This window comes from Condylura cristata, unplaced genomic scaffold, assembly GCF_000260355.1.
Source record: "Condylura cristata isolate star-nosed mole 26May11 unplaced genomic scaffold, ConCri1.0 scaffold00015, whole genome shotgun sequence".
NCBI classification, from domain to species: domain Eukaryota; kingdom Metazoa; phylum Chordata; class Mammalia; order Eulipotyphla; family Talpidae; genus Condylura; species Condylura cristata.
The window spans coordinates 30,974,054-30,995,788 of NW_004567116.1; the positions used below are offsets into that span (position 1 = coordinate 30,974,054).

At 46.1% G+C, this 21,735-nt stretch overlaps 1 protein-coding gene across 2 annotated transcripts in view; it reads right to left on the bottom strand.

Annotated features, from left to right (window-relative positions):
* Window positions 1-319: 319 nt before the first annotated feature.
* Window positions 320-21,735, bottom strand: part of PARVA (parvin, alpha) — a 138,055-nt gene continuing 116,639 nt past the window's right edge. For both annotated transcript variants that reach the window (XM_004683037.2, XM_012725519.1), the window contains exons 7-13: window positions 19,584-19,642; window positions 17,023-17,042; window positions 15,645-15,706; window positions 14,771-14,839; window positions 12,650-12,751; window positions 11,836-11,908; window positions 320-2,174 (exon numbers count right to left, since the gene is read on the bottom strand). In XM_004683037.2, the coding sequence (XP_004683094.2) occupies window positions 2,098-2,174; window positions 11,836-11,908; window positions 12,650-12,751; window positions 14,771-14,839; window positions 15,645-15,706; window positions 17,023-17,042; window positions 19,584-19,642 (462 nt within the window). In that variant the 3' untranslated portion in view covers window positions 320-2,097. The remainder of the gene's footprint in view (window positions 2,175-11,835; window positions 11,909-12,649; window positions 12,752-14,770; window positions 14,840-15,644; window positions 15,707-17,022; window positions 17,043-19,583; window positions 19,643-21,735) is intronic.

Consider the following 21,735-nt stretch of genomic DNA (forward strand, 5'->3'; position numbering starts at 1 on the left):
GTTCACTTATTTGCTCTGATGCCCAGTCCCTCCTTCTTAAGCCTGATCATGTGTTAAGCAGATTCCAGACCTAAAGGAATATCTCTAAAGGAGAGGATGGAATCATACAATCCAGGCTCAGGTCCTGGCGTTCTGGACGAGCACAGTCAACGAGCACAGTCTGGAAACCCAAATTTCTGATAAGTTGGATCTCTTACTGAAGAATTTGCCAAGTGTTCTGAGTTTTCATACCATGTGTCTCTAAAACACAAAAAGGCATTTATCTATTTTCAGTTTGAACATAAGACAAAGGAGATAAAATTCACACAGTCAAGCATACTTAAATGAATACATTTCTTTTATTCCATCCCAATTTAGTATTCCTCAAGGAGACAAAGCAACAGGTGATCTTGATTTGTTATCAGGAATTTAAGAGAGCAAACAGAAATATTATACTTTTAAGGATTTCCTAATGAAAAATGTCATTAAGTATATAAAAAAGAATTGTATCCTTTAACATGAATCAACATAATACACTGTCTTTAGATTTTAAATGCTCACAATGCTAAAGAAGTATGTAGTATGTCTAACTTTGTGGCTTCTAAGTGACTGCAGATAGAGGAGTACAAGGAATGCTGAGGAAATGTTTCGCACAATAGGGAATCCTAACTCTGGGTGGTATGAAGAGAGATCAAAGTTGACTCAGAGTCAACATGGACTTTGTGCCTGGTGCAGTGACCACGCAGGCGCAGCACCCTGGAGGAGAATCCAAAGTCTGGTGTTCATCATCAGATAAATGTTGGTAGAAACGATTAATCCCGCGGCCTTGGCCAGTTTGTGGATACAAATATGTGCAAGCCCGATCCCTCTGTCTCAGGGTGCTTCTGGTTTCCGTAGGTGCCCTGTTCCGTCCCTGTTCCTACAGGACCCAGGAGCCTGAGACAACCAGAGTCCTGTATTTCAAAGTTGGGTTATTGGGAAGGGGGATACAAGTAACCACAAGCCCACGAGTAAACCCACACAAGGAAACAGCTCGGCTTTGGGCTAAATGACTTACATTCTTCCTCGCCTGAATTAGCTGGTAATTGCATGTGGGCAGACAGAGCCAGAAATGGTCTAAATGATCAATTAGAAGGCAAAAAGGAATTGCTTTCTTTAAAGTTCAAGGGTCCCTGTTGAAGAGCCCTACTTCCCACGCTGGGCTCACGTGGGCTGGCACCCAGCTCTCTGCGGTGTCTGACTATATTGTTCATTTGCCTAATGATAATGAATTGAGCACTTATTTTACAGGAAAATATAGGGCATTTCCATTACATGCAATCAAGCAAAAAGCCTGCAAAATGTACCACTCCATTAATTTTAAACAGAATCCTTCCCAAATGTCACCCTGAAACCAGAGTATGGGGTTATTACAAATCTGAAAGAATTAAGAGTAATTTTCATTTGTATAAAGGAGTTGAAGAGTCTCCTGCCACACACACACACTAGTAATTGGGTTAAATTTGATTTGCCACTTCCAGTGTGAATCACTAAGCTGTGACCTAGCCTGCCTAGGTGGTGGTGAGATCAGTGGACTCCCACTGTCTCTTTGGGAGCACAGGTGCGTGTGTGCAAATGTGCACATGCGATACACATACAGGCACATGGAGCATGTGCAAAGAATGCACTGTGACTGGCTAGATATTAAAACAGGTTCAAAGTGGAAAAACATGCCAGCTCTGGCAAGCCACTTAACCTGGTGGAGCCTCAGTTTCCTTGTCTGTACAAGGAGATCATACACCTGCTTACTGGGAGCCAGGAGGGTGGATGAGTTTGAGCATACAGGAGCACTCAGCCTGGTACACAGCGGACCCTCATTAAACAGCCACTATCATCTTTATTTTCATCTTGGGGGTGTGCTGCTTGTGCCTAAGCTGGTCCCCAAATCACACTGTGGGAAACCTGGATCCGGCAGAATATCCTCAAGGCCTGGGAGCTGTGGTCCATTTTGGTAGTGATCATTTCCTTGATAATCTCGGTTCCCATGATCTCTGGGGAGTGGCTGGACTTGTGGGAGAGCACAGAGCAGGAGGTGGGAACAAGCAGGTTAAGGCTGCTGGAGGACTGTGCAGGGTGTCCTCACTCCACATTCCGGTACTTGGTGAAGAGGTTGTAGAGCACTCGCAGCGTGGATTTCAGGTCGCAGTTGACGATGTCTGCATAGGAAACAGAAAGCACCCGTGTGGCAGTGGGGCCATGTGGCCCCAGTTGGGATTCATCATCCCCTTCCTTCCACCACCAGGATCCTGTGCCAGGACCCTGGGGTGGGTCTCTCCCCTCACAGCAGTACCCCGTTCTACAGGGGCAGGAGGAGTGACTCTGAGATAGCCAGAAGCAAGTGACGGTTGAAAGACAGGCAGAGTGAGCATAAGGACAGGAGTCAGTGGGGGGGGGGGATGGGGCTGGGGGCTCTAGGGCAGGGGTGCCCCCGGGACATGGGGTTTTAACTCCCCCCTTCCTCCACTTCCTTTCTCCTATTTGCTGCTCCTCTCTGCCTTCTTTCCATGCCCTTGATAAAGCCCCTTCTTAGCTCTCATTCCTCTGCACATACTTCTATATAAATAATGGGAGAATCTCTGCCTACTATTTAGCAATGCAGACTTAGGTAATCAAATTCTAAGGAGCAGCAAAGACAAGACAAAAGCCTGATGACTATGGAAGTTGGGAGAGTGGTTACCTTGGGGGACCAGGAAAAGGATCAGGTTCAGCAAAGCCAAGTTGGCGGGAACACTGGCAACTGGGTGGTAGTTACATGGTGGTCTTTCTGCTCCCAGGTGGGTCCCAGCATTATCTGGGCCTCAACCTGGAGCTCTGTCTGGTGGCTGAGCCCTGGAGTGCTGAGTTAGGTCCCAGCCCTCTGGGTGATTCCTGTCCTCCCTGATGGTTTAGTGCTCTTTTTGTTCTAAATAGTCCTCGTTCTGCACAATTCTTCATCATGGCTCATTCTGTATCCGGAAGTTTGTGCCTTTTTATCTCCTCTATCCATTTTATTCCCCTCCCCTATGCCTTACCTGACAACCGAACTGTTCTTTGTATCTGTGAGCTTCATTTCCATTTTAAGGTTCGACATATAAGTGAGATTATACCATATTTGTCTTTCCTTCTCTGCCTTATTTCAGAGGTGATTTATTTCATCTAGTCTAATGCTCTCAAGATCCATCCATGTTGTCATAAATGGCCAGGTTTCATTTTTTTAAAGATTGATTTATTTATGCATACAGAACTGGGGTACAGGCCAGAGGTGCAGGGGCGGTGAGAGGCTTCACCAGAGACAGTGGGGAGCAGAACAGGCCGACTGACAAAGTACACTGCTGAGGAGAGCAGGGGATAGGTCAGGAGAGGTCTGCCACACCATGTGGGTCACCTTTGGGGTGGGGATTGAACTCATGCTGAAGTGGCTTTAGCTTCTTTCTTTTTTTAAAGATTTATTTATGCATTACAGAACTGAGGTATAGGCCAGAGGTGCAGGGGCAGTGAGAGGATTCACCAGAGACAGAGGGGAGCAGAACAGGCCGACTGATGAACACTGCTGAGGGGAGCAGCGGGTGGGCCAGAAGAGGTCTACCGTGCCATGTGGTCACCTCCGGTGCGGGGATCAAACTCATGCTGAAGTGGCTTTAGCTTCCTAGTGCTGTGCTTTAGCCAGCTGCACCACGAGGGAGGGCCCGGTTTCATTTGTTTTTTAATGGCCAAACGTTCCTCTGTGTATGTGCATCACATTTCCTTTATCTACGGGTGGACACATTTAGATGGACTTCTATATCTTGGTTATTGTAAATAATGCAGCAATGAACAAGGAAGGGCAGATATCCTGAGTTCATGATTGTTTGTTTGGTGGGGGGGGGGGATATAAATGCCCAAATATGAAATGACTGGGACATATGGTACTTAATTTTTTGAGGAACCTCATACTATTTATCAGATGGCTGCACTAATATCCATTCATTCCCCCATCAGTGCTCTCTACAACACTTGTTGGGGACAGTTGTTCTGACAGGTCTTATTGAGGCTTTGAATTACAATTCCCTAATGTCAGTGATGTTAACCATCTTTCCATGTGTCTGTTGATCATCTGCATGTCTTGTTTAAAAAAAGGTCTATTTAGATGTGCTCAGATTTTTTTTTTGCCATTGAGTTGTATGAGTTCTTTATAGTTTTTGAATATTAATCCCTTATTGGATAGAGGACTTGCAAATATTTTGTCTGAAGGTTGTCTTTTCATTTTGTTGATTTCTTTTACATGCAGAGCATTTTAGTTTGATGTAATCCCACTATATTTGCTTTTATTACCTTTGCTGTTGGTGTTAGAGCAAAAGATCATTGTCACATGTGATGTTAAACAAAGTTTTCTGCCTATGTTTTCTTCTTGGAGTTTATGATTCATTTTGAGTTAAGTGTGTCTGGTATAAAATAGTGGTACAGTTTTGTTTCTTTACCTGTGGCTGTCTAGTTTCTCCATTTATGAAGAGACTCCTTTCCCCACTGTATATTCTTGACTCTTTTGTCATAAATTATTTGACCATGTCTGTATGGGTCTATTTATGAGTTCTCTATTGTGTTCCACTGACATGATGCCTTTTTCTATGCCAATACCATACTATTCTGATTATCATAGTTTTATAGTATGGTTTGAAATAATGGAGTGTGATATACCTCCAATTTGTTATTTTTAGGAATGTTTTGCTTATTCAGGTTCTTTTGTGGTTCCATACAAATTTTAGGATTGTTTTATTTCTGTAAAAAATGCCATTAGTGGCCCTCCCTGGTGGCGCAGCGGGTTAAAGCACAGCACTGAGAATCTGAAGCCACTTCCGTATGAGTTCGATTCCCGCCTGCCGCCTGCCCCGGAGGAGACCACATGGCGAGCCAGACCTCTCCTGACCCGCCCGCTGCTCCCCTCAGCAGTGTACTTCGTCGATCTGCCTGTTCTGCTCCCCACTCTGTCTCTGGTGAAGCCTCTCACCGCCCCTGAGCCTCTGGCCTGTACCCCAGTTCTGTATGAATAAATAAATCTTTAAAAAAAAAAATGCCATTAGTGTTGGGTAGGGATGGAATTAAATCTGTAGATACTTTGGGAAGTATGTTATTTTAACACTATTCTTCTAATCCATATGCATGGGATACCTTTCAATTTTTTTTTGTGTGTGTCTTCAATTTCTTTCATCAATGTCTTATTTTGAGATCTTTTACCTCCGTGGTTAAATTTATTTCTTGGCATTAAATATTTCTTAAATTTTGTTCATGTCAAAGACTGGTCAAGTTTTTCTAGGAAAGAATTGCTAGAAAGATAAATGTAACAGTGAGCTGGCCAAAGGAGTGAGTTTGTAAAGAGGAGGTGCAATGGAACCAGCTCCTGCAAACCTGTTAACCCATGCCAATCCATTTCACCCGCTGTTGCTGGACTATCTGGCCTCTGGTTATGGCTGTATAGGACACATTCCACACAACTCCAGGCACACCATTCATAATTCTAGGGACTCATTCCCATAGACCCCAACATAAATGGTACTCCCTGGAGTTGTACAGTTCACAACTTGTATGACTATAGCCATTTCACTTAAGGTTAAGTCTAAAATCCTAAAAGGCTGCAACTGGCTCACCTTTCCCCTTCATTCTTTACACACCTGTCATGCTGGCTCCTTTTACCACTTCCCAATGGCCTGTGCTCCTCCATCTCTGCCTTTGCATATTCTGTGGTAACACCTAGATCATTCTTCCCCTATAGTTGATTTCCCTGTCTTCCTGCAGATCTCAGCTCAAAACACTGCCTCCTTGGGGAAGGCTTTCTGACACCTGGCCTGGGTGAAGGGTACCCTATTTTATGTTTTCAAAGCCCTCATGCTCTTCCTTCACAGCACCCACTTCAGTCCTAAGTTAGTGATTTCTGTGCCCAGCTGGTCAAATCTGTCCTTGCCCTGGACTATGGGTGACCTGAACACAGAACACCTATCTTTTTATTAGTACTGAGCCCCATACCTGACATGCTCAGGCCTCAGGAAATATTAATGGGTAAATGAATGAAAGACTGTCTAGTGTCCTGGGCACCAAGGAATAAAATCTAGAAAGAGGGAGTGCTCCCAAGAAGATGAGGTAGGTAAGGATGGGAAGGAGTTTCCAGGGGCACAGCCTCAGCTGGTGGAGACAGCAAAGCTGGTGGTGGAAGCAAAGTGTCACAAAGGAAGGGGCAGATGAGCTATGGAGGCCATGGACCTGGGTCACAGGAGGAATGTTGAGGCCTGGTGAAGGGTAGGTATGGCTGGAGGCTGGAGCATTGATTTTCACCTTTTAAAGCCAGATGAATTCTGAGGTGATTTTCCATCTAAAATGGGGTGATCATTTTCAAACTGATCATTTTAATTTTAATGCTCACTAAGGTTTGAAGTCCATTTTCATTAGAGTTGTGTAACCCCATTAAAGTCACTTAAATTCTTTGAATCAGTTTTCTTCAGTGGCAAAACTGGAGTTTATGAAAAGCATGTAGAACACATTAAGGGCTCCCTAGATGGCAGTTTCTGTCACGCTTTTCCATCTCCATCTCAGCAGAGTGCTGTGCACAGCTGTGCAGTCTGTGCTCTGCACACATCCTGAAGTACCGTTCACATAGACTAACATCTTCTTGGGAACCTGAGTCCCTTCTTCCTACAACAGGTGGGCCTGCTGAAGAGGCGAAACTGCAGTCAGATGCTGCTTAGTAACTGTTCTTATCAAGAGTCTGTGGCTACCCAGGCAGGCTTAGGAGGTGTGCTCTCTCAGCTAGGAGAGGGTTATCTCAGCTGGGAGAGATGTTTTGGCTTCCAAGGAAAGAACTGACTCAGTGCTATAGAAACAGAGCCTTTTAAAGCCCTGACCTAAGAAACGGTGTGATTAGCAACTCAGTACTACTCTGACAGTCTCTGTGTGCTGGCCTAGGGCTCCTCTCTGGTAGCAGACAGAATGGTAGGGCCTCCTGGGGAGAGACAGCCAGGACAGATGCAGCTGGCTGTCTGGGGTCAAGGAAGAGCTGAGTCAGACATAAGGTCACTTTAGGGAGAAAATGGCCCCTGACAGGGAAAGGGTTCAATGTTTGCGTCTCTTATTAGTGGCACTGGCAGCTCTTTCCATCCAGCAGAGAACCACCCAAAATAAGCACATGTGTCTCTAAATGATGCAGTGATTAAAGGAGGAAAGGGGACTCCCTTAACAGTACAAGTCCAGTCTTTACATAGAGAGGAAGGGCCCACGTGAGCACTGTCTGGACCTACTGGTGTCACTTGGGCCCCAGCAGTGGCTGAGGTCTGTGCTGGGAAGCTTACCCACTGTGTCTTGAGTCCCTTGGCCAAAGCCACCAGATGGAGGGGTTGGAATAAACTAGGGTACAATAAACTGGCTACTCGGGTGAACCCAGCCCTGAGGTGTCCATCGCAGACCAGCCTCTACAGAGCTCACCCCCAATCTCGGTCTTGCCTGTCTCTTATTATCCGCTGGGGCAGGTTCCATACTTTTGAGATGGGACTTTTTAGGGGATTTTGCTATGTTCTTTACATACTAAAAATTTTAATATGGCAAACATTCAGAAAAGTCTGTCTACATATATGTATACTTTTGAATAGTTGAAAGAGCACTCCATGTAACCACCACCCAGGTGAGAACTAGAACACTGTCAGAACCCTAATAGCATCCCTATTCCTGCAAAAATAACCACTATCCTGACTTTGAGGGTAATTACCTCCTTGCTTTTCTTCATAATTCTACCCTTAACCAACAGATTTTAGTTTTGCCTGCTTTCATACTTTATATAATGAAATCATACATTCTATTGTGAGTTTATTTTTTACCTCAATATTATGTTTACATGAGTCAACCATGTTATATGAGCTGTTAATTTTTTAGAAAAATAGTATTAGGGTATACTTTATTGTTTTTGAGGAATGATTATAATCATCAGCTATAATTCTATAGTTTTTCAAGGACAAATGCTTAATTTTTCATCTACCACTGGTAAACATTTAGGGTTTGGTGGTTTTGATCACTTTGCCCAATTCTATATATGCTTTTTTGCTGAGAATAACCAGTGACTTCTTTGCGGCAATGGTTAGAAGTCCCTCCCCGATTTCTCAGTTCATTCGTTTTTGGTTTTACTATAATCGTTATATAAATTTCAGTTTAGTCTATTGGGACGTGCACTACAGTTTAGGTCACTGTTGGACTAGACTCCTGCATGTGGACATGCATACCTCTGAGTGGAATTGCTGGGCCCTAGGGTATATTGGTTTCTTATTGCTGCTGTAACAAATTACCAAAGGTTTGATGACTTAAAACAACCTAAATTGTCTTAGTTTAAAGGTCCAAGTCCAAAAATGGGTCTCACTGGGATAAAACGAAGACACTTGTAAGGCTGCATTTCCTTCTGGGCAGTCTACAAGAGACTCTGCTTTCTTGCATTTTATCTAGCTTTAATAGGGGTCGCCTGTATTTGGCTCAGAGCCCCCTTTTCATCATCAAAGCCAGTAGAAGCAGGCTGAGTCTTTCTCATGTTGTATTCTGACATTCTGATTCTCCTGATTCCTTTTTTCACTTAACGACTCCTCAAATTATTTTGAGATCACCCACAGAATTCAGGAGAATTGCCCTCTCTCAAGATCCTCCACTTAGGTTCTGGGGGTTAGGACATGGACAATTTGGGGAGGCCATCATGCTGCCTGCCACATATGGTATTAAAAGTAATCAACCATATTAGATAAGGAAAAACTGTTTTCCAAAAACAGGCGCATGAATTTAGTTATAGCAGCAGTTTCTGTTTGCTCATTGCTAACATTTGATATTATCAATTTAAAATTTTTGCTATGTCTGGTTGGTACACTGTCTCTTAAGGTAATGGAAAAGGGAAATTGAACCATATCCCATATTTCCAGCCACTGGCTAAATGTTATCACCTGGAATTAAGCTGCCATTACCTGATCGGATTTTCAATATTGCTTAAAGTAGTATGTTCTTAGCTACTTCTTAAATTTTAGAGATTCCATCAGCCTGCTGGCTGTCCTAAATATAGGTTTCATTCCTGTCTGGCACTAGATTTCTTGAGTCCACCACCTTCCTGTTCTGCTGGAGTATTAACCATATTTGATGATGATTCTAGTTGAATTATGCTAACAAGGTAGGCATGGGCATTTGAAGCCATGTGGTATGATGTCCTAAAAGGAAAGGCACCAGCTTCAGGCCAGTGTCTCAGCTGCTCCACCGGCCATTAACTTGATGCTAACACTTGGCTCGTACCAGCAGGGGTACTAACACATTGTGAATCCTGCACAGCAAAAGTTATTTGAGACACAAACTCAAAGTTTTCAAAGGATTTCAAAGTAAAACAGAGTTTTGAATATCAAACAGCACTGCAGAGAACGCATTTTCCCATGAAAAAAAAAAATGCCTCTACCAGTCAATTTGATTTTGAAACACTCTCAAAGAATTACACACACTGGCACTCTTTGTAAAGTCTGCAGCATTTATGACTGAATTTCACTTTCCAGGTAGAAGTAAGGAAAACAGAGGGAGTGCTGGGGTACACCTCTCACAGAGAACAATTTCACAGAATATCATTGCTGTTCTCCTTTACACACTGGAAATTTACAGCATGGGCATGGTGCCCAGTGTAACAACAAATAAAACAGATGTGTTTTTCCACTCACACTGGTCAGGAAGTTTCGTATTAAACAGTTCAATAATTGCTCAAGAAATGTCATCTATATGCTGAAATATCCATATAGCTTGACACTGGGAAAACGGTCTGTCCTGAGGGAAATAAATGCCTGAGAATTGAGTAGCAGAGGAAGAGCTTCCAGTCTGGAACCAGGAAGTGTCACATTATGTAGTTCCAGGGAATGGGAGCAGAAATGTGGGCCAGCACTCTCCTGCTAGGTCTCTCCTCTCTGGGAGCCACTACTTGCTGTTTGGCCATAGAATGCTCACGGCCGATTTCTAATGACTTTGGGGTGGCTGGAGAGGCCTTGCCAGGGAGGAGTCCCTTGGGGGACATCAACCTTGCTGGAGGTCCTCTCTTAGATGAGACCAGGGATTTAGGGCCTGGCGGTAACAAATGAGGAAAAGATTGGCTTTTGTTCACCAGAGGTGATGATTACTGAGGTGGGGATTGAGTCATGAGACGGAGACCCAACCAATTCCCTGCTTTCTCCTCTGATTGTAAGTGGAAGCAGCCCCCCCCGTCCTAAGACACTGTCCTGGGCTCTTGCCTCTCATGTGTTCCAGTTGTTCCATCCTCTCCCCACATCAGCTTTCAATGGTGAAAGACTCCCGGTTTTGAGGCCATAGCCCTGACCTTTTCCCTAAATGCCAGCTCAGTTTGGTCGGTTCCTGGTATCAACCTCAAGGTTACCAAAACGATATCCTGTGTCCACTTGCTTTTCCTTCTGGGTTGCCCAATGCTGCTAATGATGTCTCACTTCAGAGATTCTGTTCTTCACACTGGAACAGAATTCTGATCACATCACGAACCAACTCAAAAACCTTCCATCCTTCCATGACTCCCACTCCTACAGAGAAAAGTCCAACTTTCCACCTTGGCATTAAATCCCTGCAGGACCTAAGACCAGCTTGCTCCAGCCTCATAAACTATTATTCAACTCATACTTAATATCCCAGTGGCGTAGGTAAGGGCCTGTAGTCCTCACTGCGTCGGCTGCTGTGCACCAGACGTTTAAGCCTGTCATGTGCATATCACTGGGAGGGCTGTTGCACAGACATACAAAACAGGTTCAGAAAGGGTCAGTTGCCTAAAGTCATATAGCTGATGGAGGCACAGGGGACTGAACCCAGATCTGTCGGGGTTCAGCCTAATTTCCTGACCTAATCCTTATGGCCAAGCTCGGCAGTTGCCACCTTCACCAAATTATCTGGCATCTTAAAGACAAGCGAAATTGAAGTGATCGATTGTGTGTGTGGTGATTAGGATAGAGGAGGGAGCATCAGCCCTGACCACGAAAGGCCCACCTGGGGCATGGAGAGGGGGTGTCCTGTGTAGAGATCTGGGTGGAGCAGAGGCAGCAACGGTGGGGGAGGGGGCAGGGGACATACACCCCCTACTAGGCCACTCGCTATTAAACAACTAGGAAAGTACAATTATCAGGGCCCACAAGCAACATTCTCAATTTCCCAACTGGATGAAGACAGAAAATATCTGCAACATGGTGCTGCCTCACCAGTGCCAGTAAAACGAATGTTCAATTAGTAAATGGCAGAGAAAGCAATGCCCGGGCTAAGAATCGTGCCAGGAGAATCGTGCCTCCCACATACACAGGTGCACGCAGCTCCCACCCATGCATGAGGCCACCGCGGCATTTTGCACTGTTTGCATTTTTGTACAGTCTCTCATGTGCAACCCAAACTCCACAAATCCAGCCAGTTGGGCACAGTTGGGGCAGACTGAGCATGGTCAAGGCAGGGTGCTGAGCAGAGCTGCCCGGCTACCTCCACGTCGCATGCCACCTGGCTGGGGCTGTTTTTGGCGGGCCACCCTGCCCCAGGGTCAGAGAACCTGGAGGCAAGGGGCAGTCCTGCAATGGTGCTCTGCGCATGTCTGCTCCACCCATCCCGCAACCCGGGGGTGGGACTTCAGGTCCTTTTCTCCTCCGGACCTGTCAGCTGCAGCTCGCAAGGATCTCCAGACTGAGTAGTTGTTGTTCTACCCCCACTTCCCCTGCACGTGGCAAAGGAGGTTTCAAAAAGACTTCCTTCTGGTATAAAATAGCCTTGCCCAGTCCCTCGCCCACTCGTGTGCAGGGTGGGCGTCTTGTTGTCTTGTCACAAACCCAGAGAAGAGCAAGGTACCTTCTGGCCGTGGTTTTGGCTTTTCCAGCCCTCCATCTTGCATGAGCTCAAAGGCAAAGGAGACATTTAGGACCTGGGGAGAGAAATGCAGGGCGGGTCACGGCACACTCCAGGCTGGACCTGGGGATTTGCCAGGACCTGCCCTAGAGGTGAAGGACTCAAACTGTAGCCAGGGAAGCTGGGTCCCTGCTAACAGGAGGCCCTAGTTTGAAGGAGAAATGAGGTTAGAAAAATGGGTAACTCCATAGAATGAGGACCCTAGCCTGTTGTTGGGGAAGCACTCTTAGAGAAGTTCCAAGTCATCTTTCTGCTTTATTGTGCTGCATGTCCACTGCAAGGACTTGAAAGTCCGGGATATACACAGAAACAGTTGAAAGAACCAGATGGCAAGGCATGTTTTTAAGAGGCGAGGAGGGTTTCTGCTCTGCACCAGAGCCCCTTGTCTGGGGGGCAAGCTGTGACAGCCCAGGGGAGGCATGAGGACGGGGCTGAGAGTCGTCAGTCACTGCCTTGCAGTGGTTACCTTCCCTGTCACCTCTGAGCAGGGACGAAGCTGGGCTGTGGCAGTTATTGGGAGCATGTGGCTATGGGTCAGGACAGCTTGAAAGAGGAAGAGGGAACTACTCAGGCTGCTCCATGGTCTGCAGGAAGCCCCTTCCTAGCTCAGCAGCTCAGCAGAATGAGCCATACCTCTGACCACTAGAGACCTGGACAGATAGAAATCCTGGATTTTCCAGAATCATCCTGGCAGGCATGGGCAGATGAGACATAGGGATGTGGGCTAGGGACTGCCCCTGATGTCATGGTCCCTTACCTTCTGTTCAAAGCTGTCTGGGGTCAGGAAGAAGCTGTGCAGGGGCACAAAGTAGCCCTCCAGAAGCCCCATGAGCAGCACCAAGTATACACCATCTGCAAACTAGAGAGAGAGGGGCAGGTGAAGGCACGGGACCCAGAGACTCCTCAGCCAAGCCTCGAGAGGTTTGTCAGTTTCCATGTCCCCTTATCCAAAGGGCATGGCGAGAGGCTTAGAGTTCGGTCTCTCCCATCAAGAACGTAGATGTCAGAGTAGTTAGAAGCCAGTCTAAGGGAGACCAGACTCATAGGCTGAGCTGACAGCTGTAGAGCTTCTACTCAAGTGAAGTGAGTGAGGGTGTGCTGGGTTATCAGGGAAGGCTTTTCTGAGACAGTGGTGCACTCTGGTAAATAAAATTTGGAAGGAGTTAAGTGGTCCAGGTATGGAAGATGACATGAGGAAAAAAGGTCAGGGGCATATCTGATACTCTGGAACCTTCCAAAGAAGGTGGGGCTGTCAAGTGCTTGTGGTATAAACAGTTGCTAGTGTTTGCAAGATGCCAAGGATCTGGGAATCATCTTAGGATAGTTAACAAAAACTAGACTGAATTTCCTGGAATGTGGGCTGGGCCCAACAATTGCCTTTGCTGGGTGACTAGTTGGGGCTGTGGTTTGCTTTTGTTATAGGCACATGACCTTGAGCATGGTGTTGACTTAAGAGTGGCTCCCTCCCTGCTTCCATCTGTCCCACATTCAACTCAGGTGGGTAAGGCTTGAGTATGGTTCACCCAGGCTACCCCAGAGTAGACAGCAAGAGAACAGGCCCCATATCTGTGTCAAAAATCTACTTTCCTTGTGGGAACTGGCTTGAGTGGGTCTCATTCTGGCTGTGGATGGAAGTGGCAGAGGATAAAGAATCTAATCTGTCAGTTTAGGATCTTGGGCTGGAGTTCTGGTTACACAGCTTGGAGTGCAGTGATTTAGGCTACACCCACCTCTGACTGTGACACCTGCCGTGAAGCCCACGACAGGCACCAGATGTGCTGTGCAGACAAGCCCTTTTGTGGCACTCCCTGCCCAGGACAAGAAATGAGAGCTCCAGAGCTTTCTAACCCAACTGAGGATACACCACTCTTCCCGAGTGTTCTATAGCTCCCAAAAGAGTCTATGAAGCTCGTTCTGCAGAATCCAGACACACTGGCACTGTGCTCAGTCACAGACCAAGCAATTGCCTTTAATAATGATGGCAGCTGCCCATGGGCTCAAAAGAAAACCACATTTAAAAATTTTTCATCAGAGGAGGCTGGGAAATAGGGTATACTATGGTCTGAAAGCATCTCCCTTATAAAGATTAGTTATTAATTATAAATGGGAGGGAGAAGGTGCTTTATAGTAAGGAAATCTGATGCACATCAAGTGAATCAACTGTTATGAATCAAAGTTGTCGCCAGTAACTGGTCTATTTGAGAAAAACATGGCGGTACTTAAGCCGCGCTGTTGCTGAAAATCTGTAACTTGACTCTACCCACGAGGGGGAAAACTGAGGATGTTCTACAAAGCAAGTGGTCTGTGCTCTTCAAGCATGCCAATGTTACGTGAAGAAGGGCTAAAGAGGTGACTGCATGTGAGAATATTAGGCCTGTCAAAATGCTACATGTGAGAATATTAGGTCTGTCAACATTTGGATATAGAGTATTTCTTTAAACCATATGACACTGCCCAATGAATCAAAGGCAGTCAGCAATGTCACAGGGTTCAACCTATAGAAGAATGTACCATAGAGATGATGAAATTACTAGATTTTGATTAAGGATGTTTAAGAAAAGGTATTTGTTCATAGAGTTATGTGGCAGTATCTAGGGGGAGAGAGAAAAATGAGTATCAAATATGGCTAAATTTTAACTCTTGGTATATGTAGGTGGACAGTATGTGGATATTCATGATAAAATTTTTGCAACTTTTCAAAAAAAAAAAAAGGGTAAGAATTCAAAGCAATTCCACCCAGCTCACTTCCCTGGACAGCAAAAAGTCCCCCTTCTCCTGAGGAGCTGTGGAAGCCTGTGGAAAGCCAGGAAGCTGGGAATAGGGCTGGGCACAAGGAACAGCGCCTTGGGACCCTCCCTGCCCTGGGGCTGTCACTCACCTGGGTCTCCAGTTCAGTGACCTCCAGGTTCAGTTTATTCAGGTGCTTGTTCACGAAAGTGATGAGCGTCTAAGAGAGAAGCAAGCGCAAGCCAGGCCTTGAGCTGGGGCCACTTGCCAGTGTCCAGGGGCTGCTAGCCTGTCCTGGGGCAGCTTCACTCCCAAGAACCAGCTGTGTGTGGAGGAGCAGGCTCCCTGGGGAGTGGCGTTGGGCTGTGATGTGGCTTCCAGAGGCCTAAACTGGGCATCCTTGGAGGGCCCCTCCACATTTTGTCCTACACTGAAGATAACGTCCAGCCCGGGGCTGGGCGTGGGATTGCTGTGCCGAGTTCAGTGAGCATGGCAGCCCTCAAGGCTACTCTTGAAAAACCCTTGAGCTCATGGGAAAGGACAACCCCTCGGCTTTGTGGTCCCACACACTGTGATCTGAATGGCCAGCTGCAGCTGAAGGGGTCCTTAGAAGGCAGAATGTCCTAGCTAGGGTCAGGGGTTTGCAGGGAAAGTAGGAAGAGGTGGGAGAAGACGGAATCCCATTGGGTTCCCCTCCCAGTCCTTTCCTAGTTGTAGGTACCATGCCCAGGGGACAGGCAGGGCCTGTGTGAATGGGCATAATGGATGGGGGTTCAGGGCAGGTGTTAAGACCAGGTGCTCAGAGCCGCAGAACTCCTTAAAGATATTGCCATCCCTGTGTGAGAAGAAAGGGCCTGGCTGAGGATTCAGTGACAGCAGGACAGGCAAACTGGACATCAACAGGGAAAAGCCAGTTTTTGCAGAGATTTGGCGATTACATCAGCCTTGGCAGGGAGCCCCCAAAACACAGGTTCAACTACATCTACCCCTTCTCCCTTGGTCTCTCCCCAGTACCTCTTTCCTACCTTCTTTACTACATTGAGCTTGTCTGGGGCATGGTCGAACAAGGTGTCAAAGGCGTCACGTTCTGGAAAAGAGGTCATTGTCAAGGGGGGCACAGAGCTCATTCCTGCCTGGGAAGCCCCCCAGGTCCCAGCCATGAGCTTTAAAATTACAAATGGGTCTTCTTTAGGGTAAAAGACTGTTAGGAACTCAGGAATTCTAGTTTGGTTAGAGATTTGGAGCTGATCCTTACCGTAGGAGTCTTTCCTGTGTGTGTGGTACACACACACACACACACACACACAAGAGTGCACGTAAGTGTTTTTACCCTGTCAATCTTTTGTGCTGGGGTGCATGTGGGGTTCTGCCAAGCTGTTCGACATGGGAATTGGTCATTTCTCTTCACTGTTTCTATTTTATTGCATCAAGATTTAGTTAAGAGTTCTAAAGCATTTTTGAAGCTCCTTGGAGGTTCAATGTTATCCAAATATCAAATCACTTTACCTTCTAATTTGCAAAACCAGGATGCCCAAGACAAACATTCTGGGAGAAGGCATAGGTGAGTGGATTGGGATCCAGGGAGCCACAGGATAGAATGTGAGCTCCTCCTCTTTATGATCTAGTCACTTTAGCCCTTTGAGTCTGTTTCCTCTTCTACAACATGTCTGAAAAATGAACTTCTAGGCGTGTCATGAGGATGAGTGAGAAAAATGATGGGTGTACAGAGCTGAGGTACATGCACAAATGGAGGGCTTCAAAATATTACTCATGGTAAATACAGGGTCATGGAAAATAGCAAAGTCATCCCTCTTGCAGGCACCTTTCTACTAACAGTCCACATGCTCTCCAAATTGAGGTGAAGCAGTGGAGGGGAGCTGAGGCTGGAGTGAGAGGTGTTCAAGAGGAAGATGGAGCTGGAAGGCTCACGATCCTGGAGCCTGTCTTCCTACACTGAAGGATCATGAGACTTGCAGAAGGTGACTGAGATCTGACATTCACATGCCCAAAGCTTTGGGAAATGAGAGAGGCAGGTATGATGAAGAAAGGGTGAGCATAGCTTCTGGAAGGACTGCAGAATGGGGAGAAGAAACAGTTCCCCAGCATGTACACAGATTTCCTTTACGACCACAACTTACTTAAAGCGAGACCGCCTTGCAAGAGCCCAGAGCCCATCAGGAAGCCCAATGTCAATAGTCTGGTTAAATGCAAGAGGAGCAGGCAGCTGTGGTTAGTTTTCTCTTCCCACCAGAAAGCTGACCCTCCCTACCAAGTGGCCCTGTCACCAGGCTGGTGCAGATAGACATGCAGGAAGCAAGCGGAATGCCTGTTCTTCCCAGCTGCTGCAGAATTAACTACTCTCTGACAGCCACCAGCACTAGCGGACAAGCATATGCAACTCACCATGCCTTCCGGAAAGAGCCCTGCAGGAAAGGGAGAAAGAAAACAGTGTGATTTTTTCCTTCTTGGGCGTTGGTTGAAAAGCCCTCAAAGATTCCTTCCTTGGCATTTTATTCTGTGCTAAATCTCCAATTATTGAGTCTTTATTACCTGTCTTCCCCCCTCTGCTATGCAGGTATATGGTGTTTAAGTAAAGTCTGGTATAAGTAAGGCTTAAAAGAATATTTCTTCCTCAAGTAAAATCACACTATCTTTGTCAGTTAAAATGAATAATTGTGCTCAGAGCTCAAGATTCCCAAACAAGTTTTAGGAGCAGGGTCTACAGAAAGTCTCCACATAGCCACTTGGGTATCTGCTTGGGGAGGTTAGGTTGGTTTCTCTTTGGATCATCCCGTGATACCCAATAAGATACACCTGCCAACGGACCTCTGGGTGGGTTTTCTCAAACAGAGCACAACTGAAACCTTACTCAAAACAAGGCAGCAAAATAAAGCACAAGTGTTGAAGAGAGAACACTTCTGCTTAAATCCCACAGAGCTATGTGTGTGCTGTGTGACCTTGGGAAAGCTACTCTATGAGCTCCAGTTCTCTTGTCTGTAAAATGAGAGAATAACAGTAAACATGTCAATGGGATATTGTGAGCATTAAATGACTTCAAAGCCAGAAAGGCCGTCCCTGGTGGTGCAGGGCCCTCCCTTGTCTTGTCCACTGCTCCCCTCAGCAGTGTACTTCCTCGATCTGCCTGTTTTGCTCCCCTGAGCTCTGGTGAATCCTCTTACCCCCTGCAGCTCTGGCCTATACCCCAGTTCTTTATAAATAAAATAAATCTTAAAAAAAAAAAAACACTAGAGGCTCTCCCTGGTGGTACAATGGGTTAGGACACAGCACTGCAAGCTGGCCACAGCCGTTTGAGTGCGAGTTCAATCCCCAGCCCCAGAGGTGACCCACATGGCACGGCAGACCTCTCCTGGCCTGCCCCCTGCTCTCCTCAGCAGTGTACTTCGTCAATCTGCCTGTTCTGCTCCTCACTGTCTCTGGTAAATCCTCTCACCGCCCCTGCACCTCTGGCTGTACCCCAGTTCTGTATGCAGAAATAAATAAATCTTAAAAAAAACAAACTAGAAAAAATTCAGCATAATTCCTAGTATACAGTAAATACATTTTCCTCAATATATTTTGGGTTCTGATTATATTGGGTTATTCCAACCGTATGTCTATCACCCACTGAATGATCACTGATGGGTTGTGCACTGGAAAGATAATGAACTTGGAGTTAACTGTTGGGCAGACCAAAGGCAGCCATCCTCACCTTTGGTTTGTGGGTTTTAGAAGGTAAAATCATTGCTTTATGTTCCATGACGAACATCAACAGGTACAAAAGCACTTCCTAAACTCTACTGTGTTAACGTTACTAGGAGTCTGCAAGATGGCAGAGCGAGAAGCACGAGCAGAACTCGGGAAGCAGAACACGGCACGGATGGAGGCGCCTACGGCAACTGCACGCTGGCTGGCCATTTTCTCACAGGCTACACTCCTCTCAGGTATGTCTTCCACTTTTCTAGAAGGCAAAATACTGGGTATGGACAAGCCCAAAAAGGGGCAGGGGGCAGGGCGGGGTGGGGTGGTGAGGAATGCATTCCTGCAGGCCTGGCCTGGGGCAGCTTCACTCCCACCACAGACCCAAGGCCAAGACCGAGCTCTGTGTGGGGGAGCTGGCTCCCAGGGGAGAGGCCTTGGGCTGTGATGTGGCCTCCAGAGGCCTCAACTGGGCATCTTGGGAGGGGTCCCTTCGCATTTTTCCTACCCTTGATCTGGAAAGCCTACATCCTGGACCCCCGTTAAGGCACAGGCACTGTTCCAGATGGGTCGTGGCCCTACTTCAGATATAGAGAAGCCCAGCTCAGAGAGGCTCAGGGACTCTGGGGGTGAAGGGAGCCTGCACCCAGAGGATAGCCGGGGAGCAGGGGAGACTGAAAATGAGCTTTGCTGGTTTTGCGGGTGGCCAGGTCTCAATCTGCTCCACCCCCACACCATCCTGCTCTTTTGGTTTAAGAATGAAACTTTTTTTCCCCAGGGCAAACCTCTTACATGTCCTGCTTGTCCAATTTCTTACTGTAAATGAAAAAACAAACAAACAAAACAAATCCCACCACTCTAAGGTAGAGAGGGACCTTTCTGGGTCAAAGCACATGACCACATAAATCAGATTCAGAAAAGAAAAACGTCCTTTCGAAGGTTAACAATTTAAATTCAACCCCGTATTTATGGCATGATGATTTCATGCTGGTTGGCTTTTTTGGGCACACTTTTTCCTGGAGTGCCACAAAATTAGAATTTTCAATCACTGCTAATTCCCTTTCCCCACTTCCCCACCCAAGTTTGTACCTTAAGCATTGAGAGGCATGTTTTGAATGCATGGAAAAGGCTAAACTATAATCATTGGCTGAAGTCTAATCCCTCTTGCAATCCCAATAAATGAAAACTAAATATCAGCAAATGGATGAATTTCGGAGAAACATCTGTGTTCCATTACAGAATCGCTGGCAACAATGGTGTTGACATACTCTGTGTTACCAGTTATTTCCTCTTGGATTTGCCGAGACTGGAGGATTCCTTCTCGTTTCTGAAACAGGGGTGGGGAAGAGGTTGGGAGGAGGAGAGAAAAATATGCTTTAGAAAAATACAAAAACCTGATTAGCATTCCTGATACTGAGAAGGTTACTGGTGTTTAAGGGATGAATCTAGAGACGAGATACTGTTAGAAGTGAACTGTGGCCCCTGCTTGCTGCGGGCTGGACTGAACCATTTCTGAGGTTCGTGCAATTAGTGCTTGGTCCAAACAAGTAGGCTGTTTCTTGGATGGTGAATCTTTTCTTTCTTTATTGGAAGACATTCTGCTGGAAGCAAACTGTTTGCCTCCTGGAGTAATCCACAGTAAACCAAATGGAAATGAATGCCAGGGTGTGTCTGCCCTCCAGCTGGGGCCACAGTGGGAAGCTGAGAAACACATTTAACTGGTGGACTGGGAGGAGGAACTGAGGCCAGCTTGGAGAATTCAAACAGAGGGAGAGCTGTCTTTTATTTTAATACATAAATGTGCGAACTTTGAAATAAGTTGTGGAGTGTTCAGGTAACTAACTTCTTCTCTGAGAAAAGGTTAAGTTCTTTTAAAGCACAATTGCCTACTTTCCCATCTACTGCCCATCCATCCATGCATCTTTTCATCAGTCTATTTGACCTCTGTCTATCCCTCCAATTAATTCGTCCTCTTCTTTATTTAATAATCAGTGCCTGTGCTGGACTTTGAGCAAATATAGAGCATAGTTTCTGACTTTGATGAACTTAGGGCAAAATGAGGTAGATGAAGCAGGGATGTAAGGACCATTCCTTCCAAATGGCCCTGGTTTATGCCTGATGTCCAGGCTCAACTATTACTTGTAGGATCACCTGTCCCTCTCAATTGTGTCATATGATAAATTATGTGGTCACCCTCACACCTAGAGGACATGCCGAATGTAGGCAAGAGTAGGCACTTCTAGCTGTGATGATCAGGGGAACCTTTCGCAGGGAGGGGTCCTTGAGATGGAACTTAAAGGACACATAGGACTTGGCTATTCCAGTGGGAAGACTGGCCCAAGCAAAAAGGTAGTGTAAGGAGAGCATGAATGGGTAAAGGCAGCTGCTTGGAAAGTGGCTGCCATCAGTGAATGGGGAGTCGGCTGACTCCCAGTTCGGAGTTCAAGCCTCACTGGGAGGGCAGGGGAGCCAATAAAGGCATGTTAGGGTTCAGGAAGACCTTCTGATGGGCACGATGAACTCACTGGCACAGGTCCCTTCATAGTTAGTTACCAGAAACTGAAGGACCATTGGGGTATAGTGAGCACTGGTGGGGGCAAATTCATGTCCCACAAAGCCTGGCATGAGCTTCAAGAAGGAACCTGCAAGCACTGGTGTCTCAGCTGCCTCCTTTACCCCACTGTCAAACTTTTGGAACTTCTCTTCACATCCTCAACAGCCACGGAAATTAGTGTCCTTGCAAAGTACTTTCAATAGAAGGAAAGGTAAAGCTGGATAAAGGCCAACAGGCTATCTGGATTACATTAAGGATGGACTATCAAAGCAAATCAGAAAGGAAAGAAAAAAAATATACTATTTAAATGGGAGCAAATGAGGATAAGCTCTGACTTTTTCCAAATTCAGCTTCAACACATGTAAAATTTTCACACGAGGCTAATGGAATTTATGCCCTTGCAGTGTGAGGTCACGCACAGACATGAAAGCTCATCTTCAACTTCATGCAAAATTCTCCTTATCTAGAGTGCAACAGAAATCTGGGCCAAATTACACCTCACACAGCACCCAGATTTACTGCTGTCCATTATTTAGTTCCTAAAGAGTTCTCACTGTAGCTCAGTGACTCACGGTCAGTTCCGAGTCCTGCTTTTGTGCCTATTTCGCTTGATAAAGCAAAACACCCCCTACAAAGATGAACTGCGCAAATGCTGTCTTATGCAATGTGTCCTCTTTTCTCCCTCATGCTAACAAATCTGCCTACAGTAGAAACTAAACCAGCAACAGCCTCCTGATGGCTTGTAATTGAGCTCAAAATGAGGTAGAAGAAGCGGCTTGCAGTGACCACTGTTTCAGAATAGAAGCCCCTCCTCTCCTGCTCAAATCTTGAATCATGGTTTAAAAATACATATATAACAATAGATT